The sequence below is a fragment of the Formica exsecta genome, unplaced genomic scaffold, assembly GCF_003651465.1.
Source record: "Formica exsecta isolate Colony F162 unplaced genomic scaffold, ASM365146v1 scaffold1455, whole genome shotgun sequence".
In the NCBI taxonomy this organism is placed as follows: domain Eukaryota; kingdom Metazoa; phylum Arthropoda; class Insecta; order Hymenoptera; family Formicidae; genus Formica; species Formica exsecta.
In genome coordinates, this window is record NW_021848784.1 from 4,953 (window position 1) to 11,783 (window position 6,831).

A 6,831-nucleotide genomic window follows, 5' to 3' on the forward strand; every position below is an offset into this window, starting at 1 on the left:
TTTCTTAAATTTTATTTCCAACAACTGTAGTAAATTACTGATAGTAATTTATTTATTTCATCATGCTATATGTTTTATACTTTTATTATATTTATATGTATTTCTTAATAACTATGTCGTATTTTTTAATAATCCAACCATATGTCAAAGAAAGAAACAATCGAATATTCTATACATAATTTAAGATCAAATTATGGTTTGTGTAATACAAAAATGTTTTCTTATCTATAATTATATTCATAATTTGATATATAAAATTATAAATAGAATTCTGTCTTGAATTCTGTTGCAAATTATAGATCGTGTAAAGTGGGCTTTATATTTGTTTCTTTTTCAACAAAGAAAGTTATTTTAGGTACCTAAATAAGTGATATGGCGTTTCTAAGACTGTTACTTTATGGCGGTCTCACATTTATCATTGCGACAACACTTTCTGCCGATGAAAATACAGAAGATATTATCGATACATCGATTACATATAATAACATTTTGGATGTAATACCAATGCATTACAACGTCATATTAGTACCATATTTCAAAGAAGACGATAAAATCTATGACGAATATATGACCTTTTTATATCAAACCTTTAATACATATATAAAAGAGCATCAAGCAAGTGGCAGAGTTGTCTTCTATGGCGAAATCAATGTCACTATTCATATTTTTCATCCAACTATAAAAATAAGTTTAAATTCATCGAATTCAATTCGCCATTTATCAACAGAATTGATGGAAAAAGACGTTATTAATTTTAAACCAGAAGAAGAAAAATATCATGTAACGAAAAAAATCGAATATGATAATGTAACGCAAATTTGTGTTCTTTATTTCGAAAATGAGTTATTACCTAAAAATTATACATTAAAAATAAGATTTCTTAATGCAATTAATACCACAGAAGACGATAATATTATCTTAAAGACTACATATATAAAAAAATCAGGAAATGAAAAGTAAGTAAATGTTAATATATTAAAAGCACAGTGTTATTAAATGTTATTTATTACTGCTTTTTACAAGACATGTTTGTTCTATTACCTCATTAAAACAGTCATTAAAACAGTATATATATGGTATAATACTTTTTAACATATCATTGATATATATGTTACTTGATTCTATATCGATAAATAATTAAACATTGATAGTTATTCGAATTAATAACTTTAAAATATCGTAGATGGAACGAAACAAATTTCCCGACGATTGAGGCCCAACGATTGTTCCCATATTGGGACAAGCCAATAAGAGCCACGTTCAACGTTTCCATAAAACATCACTGCAATTATTCAGTTTTCTCAAATATGCCGATACGACAAGAGAAAATATACAAACATAAATTAAATAATACAGAAACATGTATGCAATGGACATACTTCGACACCACTCCTTCTATTCCTGCTCATCTCGTGATGGTTATGATTTCATCGATGCATTTCTATCCCAATAATGGCATAGATAAGGATTACTTCTGGCGCAATCCAGACTCAGAGCATGTACAATTTGCGGAAAGAGTTTCAAATAAAATCATAATGAAGTTGAAATTTGAATGGTTTAAACCTCTTAAGAAGATGAAAGTTCCGAAACTGCAACTTGTCGCAATCCCAGGTTTTCGAAATGATATTAATATGAACTTCGGTTTCGTCGCAATAAGGTAATAGAAAAATTTGAAACAAATATTAATCCATCGAAAAACAATTTTTTTAATCAAAATTAGAATAAGTACACCAATACATATTCTAAATTTAGTATATGGTTATTTACTGAGAAATTATTTTATATTTTAACATGAAACTATATGCAATTCTAAATAGAATATATATATATGTATAAAACATATATCGTACATCACATTGCATAATTAGTTTCTATAATAACTCTTACGTCGTCATTTATCATTTATTAAGTTCAGAAAACGTTGCTTTTTTACGCTTTTCAGGAGAAACATTAAGATTATTATTATATAGGATGTTGCCTCTAACGATAGCATTTACAAGAATATGTCCACTATTTTTAGAAATACTAAAATATTGTGATTATGAAAGTAGCACTGTATCAAGAGGACCATAATATGCTAATAATAATTTTTTAAAGGAGGCGCGTCGGAAATTTCAAGATCAATATTTTCGTATCTCTAAAAATAGCGGAGATATTCTAAGTGCTGCAATTAGAAAAAACATTCTTTATATGCAATTTTATGTTTATTGTTTAAGTTTTATAAATTTGATTCTTATGTTTTTTTAGAGAAACAAGTGTTATTTACAATGAAAATCTACATTCTGTTGCGCATAAAATTGAAGTGGCACAATTGATAGCGCGTGGAATAACATATCAATGGTTCGGTAATTTAATTAATCTACCTTGGGGGTCTGATTTGTGGTTAAGTGATGGTCTTACAACATTGTTCGGAATAGACGTTGTGAATGCCGTTAATGCTCTCGAGGTTATTATGTATTCTTAATGTATATTTTTAATGCTGAATTTACGCAATTAAATGAAATGCTAGATATCATAACAATATAAAGTTCTCGAACTATATATTTATAATATTAAAAATGTACAAGCTGCTTGTTATAAACCCTTTCACATCTTAAGGAATTACTATGTGCTGATTGTTCGGTACTATTAAATTGTTATAAATTTTGCAGTAAAAATAAAAACTTGATTTAAAAATAACTCATGTTGAAATTATAATTTATATATTATAATTTCGGTAATCAAGGAGTATTAATGCATCTTATTAATGTGTACATTTCCTTTGACTAGATAAATATTTACTTAATCATTAAAATATTAAAACTTTTCTCTTTAGCATTACAAAAGTTCGAAGATGTTAGATTTATTCATAGTTCAGGCTCAATATGAATCTCTTCAGTTGGATGATTATAATCTTACGCAGTCTCTTCTATCAGGTGCCAGCAGTCTTGAAATTAATTCACTTGCCTCTTATTCCCGTTACATTAAAGGTAAAAATCAGTAAATATAATTAAACAATTGTTTATAAATTTTGAAATGTAGAAGTTATAAGAAAAAAAAATTAATAATATAAAAATAATATAACTATTAAATTATAAATTTATAGACATTGTAATTTATATACATTTGTAATTGTTTGTCTATTTAAACCATGTACGTAAGTTACTCTTACATATGATATGAATTGTAGCACCTTTAATATTGTACATGATGCAATATTTGGTTACTAAGGAAGTGTTTTGGAAAGTTGTCTACCGATATTTAAATATGCGGTGAGTAATATATTATATATGTGTGTAAAACCTTTGCCAAATTACTTTTTTTTATCTGATTGATGATCTTCTTTTATTGATTAATATAAACAACTTAGATTTCTTTTTTTGTTCTTAAACTTTTATTCTCTTTTCTTATAAAACAATAAAATTTCTATTTCGTTTCTCTACCTTACTATCTCTCTTCTACTGTATTATCTTGCCTCGTCTTACATGTGTCATTATCTTTTAATATTTATCACATAATAGATCTTAATATATTGTTTATCTATATTCTTTATTTTCGGCCTCATCTAAGAAAAACAAATTCCAAATTTTTTTTATTTTGCCTTATATTACAATTGGCAAATTTATATTACATCTATTTTGTTTTCTATTTTTTCTTTTATAATTCCTTGCAATACTCTTTCTTTCATTTTTTTGTTTTTTTTTTTTTTTTTTGTTTATATATATGATAATATAATCGGAATATTCTAATTATTCACACGTTTACTTATCTTTTACATTTTTATATCAATAAATACTAATATTTACTTCGTAAATAATCTGTTTCATTTAATGATACATAAATATTTCGATCCATGATCGTCATTAGCATTATTAATCAAAATTTTAGCGCATTACAACGATAAATAAAACTAATCAAAATTTATAGCGGTAGAAATGAACAGCCTCTCCACATTGATAGCGAATCTGATGTGCTTCACTCGCATCATAAGAGTCGTTGGTGACAGACAACACACACAAGTCTATATACAAAATTAAACACATCAATATATTATTAATCATATATCCCCCAAATAATGCTGGAAATGATCTTAAATATCGAAACGTTCATTTTTCGTTAATTTTGATTAAGTCGAATAGATTATTCACGACTTAAATCCGCGTCTGGCTCTAATTTGTCTTTTATATATTTGTATTTGCTTATATTGTATGTTATCAAATGCATTTGACAATATACAATAATTAAATGTTGTCAAATATACGCGTTCAATATCGTTGGAGTTTTAATCATTTTTTGTTCTTATATTTTTACTTTAGTTTAACGTTATTAAATTATAATTTAATAGTTTTACAATATATATTAAGAGAAAAAAAGTTAGATTCTACTGTAAAAATTATTATTTATGTGTATGTATTATGTCGATATGAATGTAAATTGTTTTGCAAATCCTTACATAGTTTAATTGCACAAAATCACAAACTGTCGATCTAAAATGTTATAATTTATAAAATGTCTGTGTAATATAATTGATATCACAATTTACATTTTTCCTCTTAATATTCACAATTATTTAAAAAAAAATGTATATATTCGAGAAACATTTCTCGATAAGTCTTCCGAAAAATATAACAGAATTTTAAATTTATAATCATAATATTTCTTAATAAATTCCATATTAGATGATGATTTCATAATATATAAAAATTATTTGCTACAGGATACTATCGTGTTAATTACGATCCTGAAAACTGGCAAAGAATTGCAAAATATTTGAACTCTGGAGAATATACGAAAGTACATGTTCTCAATCGTGCTAAAATCATCGCCGATGCATTTCATTTTATGATAATACAACAACTCGATCCTTCCATATTCTGGAATTTGTCGAGCTATCTTGCGCAAGAGACAAATTACATAGTATGGTATCCTATGATCAAAGCTTTTGAATATATGTCCTGCATCTTTCCGTTTACAAGTACAAGAGTCAATAATATCAAGGTAGATAATTATAGATTTTATTAATAGAGCAAAATTTGAAGAATAATAATATATATTATATCAATCATGCTGGAGAGGAGAAAGAATAATGTAGCGCCACATTATTATAGTATTAAATTAAATTACTACTTATTGACAATAAATCGAAATAATTTATTTTAGATCAGACATACCACGACAAATATTATAGAAAAGGCCGCGTTTGTTCGCGCTACTGAAAATTTTTGCAAAGGAAACAGATCTCACGAGGTAAATATGTCATGTTACATACATATTATACTTATTTATATCTTAATGTTTTATTTTTAACTGTAAGCTTACATCTTCTGCATGTTATATATAATATTTTGTTCTCTAATTATATATTAAAAACAATAACATATGTTGTGACAGCCTTTTAAGATGAGATAACATTATTATTTCTTAATGCTAAAATATATTGATTTAGGCAATTGCTCAAGAAAATTTTAGAGCGTATAAAAATCTTCTGGAATATTGGAAATGGTGTATTGAAAGGAAAATAGAAATACGATTCTCTGAAATCGAAAAGCATAGCAGATATATCTATAATTTTTAAAATCAGAAAAGGTTAAAGTTGATTAATTAATTACAATTAAAAATCAATGAGTAATAATAATTGTATACATATATGGATACAAATGTTTATGTACAAACTGGAATATTATTTTATTAGTTATTGAAAAGTACATATGAAATTAACAACAAAATAAAAATATTTAAAAATTAACAGAAACATATTAATGATTCTTAAAATACAGATATAGATTTTATTCCATCCTAAATTTTGTAGGACTTGACCTAACATATTTATTATGATATCTATTACATCGATATTCTAAGACAGCCTTATATATTTTGCCTTATTTTGTTATGATGTGTAACATCGACATTTTTAGTTCTCGATTACTTCTCGAAACGGAAAGATTACGATAGTCTAAATATATGAGTGGCTAAGGTGTAACAATATTAACGCTCGTGAAACAATTGTAATTAATTCTTTTAATTGTAAAAAAAAAAGAACTGTATTATAATAGGCATTGATTTTTAATATACAAGGTAAGTCGCTAAAAACAGAATATTATGCATCTCTTTTTTTAAGGATACATAGAAAATATATAGAACGCAATTAATAGTATTACGGTATCAAAAATCAGGAAATGAAAAGTAAGTAAATGTTAATATATTAAAAGCACAGTGTTATTAAATGTTATTTATTACTGCTTTTTACAAGACATGTTTGTTCTATTACCTCATTAAAACAGTCATTAAAACAGTATATATATGGTATAATACTTTTTAACATATCATTGATATATATGTTAGATGATTCTATATCGATAAATAATTAAACATTGATAGTCATTCGAATTAATAACTTTAAAATATCGTAGATGGAACGAAACAAATTTCCCGACGATTGAGGCCCAACGATTGTTCCCATATTGGGACAAGCCAATAAGAGCCACTTTCGACGTTTCCATAAAGCATCACTGCAATTATTCAGTTTTCTCAAATATGCCGATACGACAAGAGAAAATATACAAACATAAATTAAATAATACAGAAATATGTATGCAATGGACATACTTCGACACCACTCCTTCTATATCTGCTCATCTCGTGATGGTTATGATTTCATCGATGCATTTCTATCCCAATAATGGCACAAATAAGGATTATTTCTGGCGCAATCCAAACTTAGAGCATGTACAATTTGCGGAAAGAGTTTCAAACAAAATCATAATGAAGTTGAAATTTGAATGGTTTAAACTTCTGAAGAAAGTGAAGGTTCCGAAACTGCAACTTGTCGCAATCCCAGGTTTTCGAAATGAT

The 6,831-nt window shown here is 26.3% G+C and overlaps 2 protein-coding genes across 2 annotated transcripts in view; both read left to right on the forward strand.

Annotated features, from left to right (window-relative positions):
* LOC115246289 overlaps nt 1–886 on the forward strand; it is a 5,838-nt gene extending 4,952 nt beyond the window's left edge. Inside the window, exon 5 of the transcript XR_003885643.1 lies at nt 356–886. The gene's annotated coding sequence lies outside the window, so the exon portion shown is untranslated. The remainder of the gene's footprint in view (nt 1–355) is intronic.
* Nucleotides 887–891: 5 nt separating this feature from the next.
* On the forward strand, nt 892–4,253 carry LOC115246290 (glutamyl aminopeptidase-like; the record flags this gene model as incomplete). Its single annotated transcript, XM_029825007.1, has 6 exons — nt 892–956; nt 1,184–1,657; nt 2,248–2,446; nt 2,816–2,969; nt 3,170–3,251; nt 3,907–4,253. Coding segments are annotated over 6 exons (1,050 nt in total), but the record flags the coding sequence as incomplete, so codon positions are not given.
* Nucleotides 4,254–6,831: the final 2,578 nt, after the last annotated feature.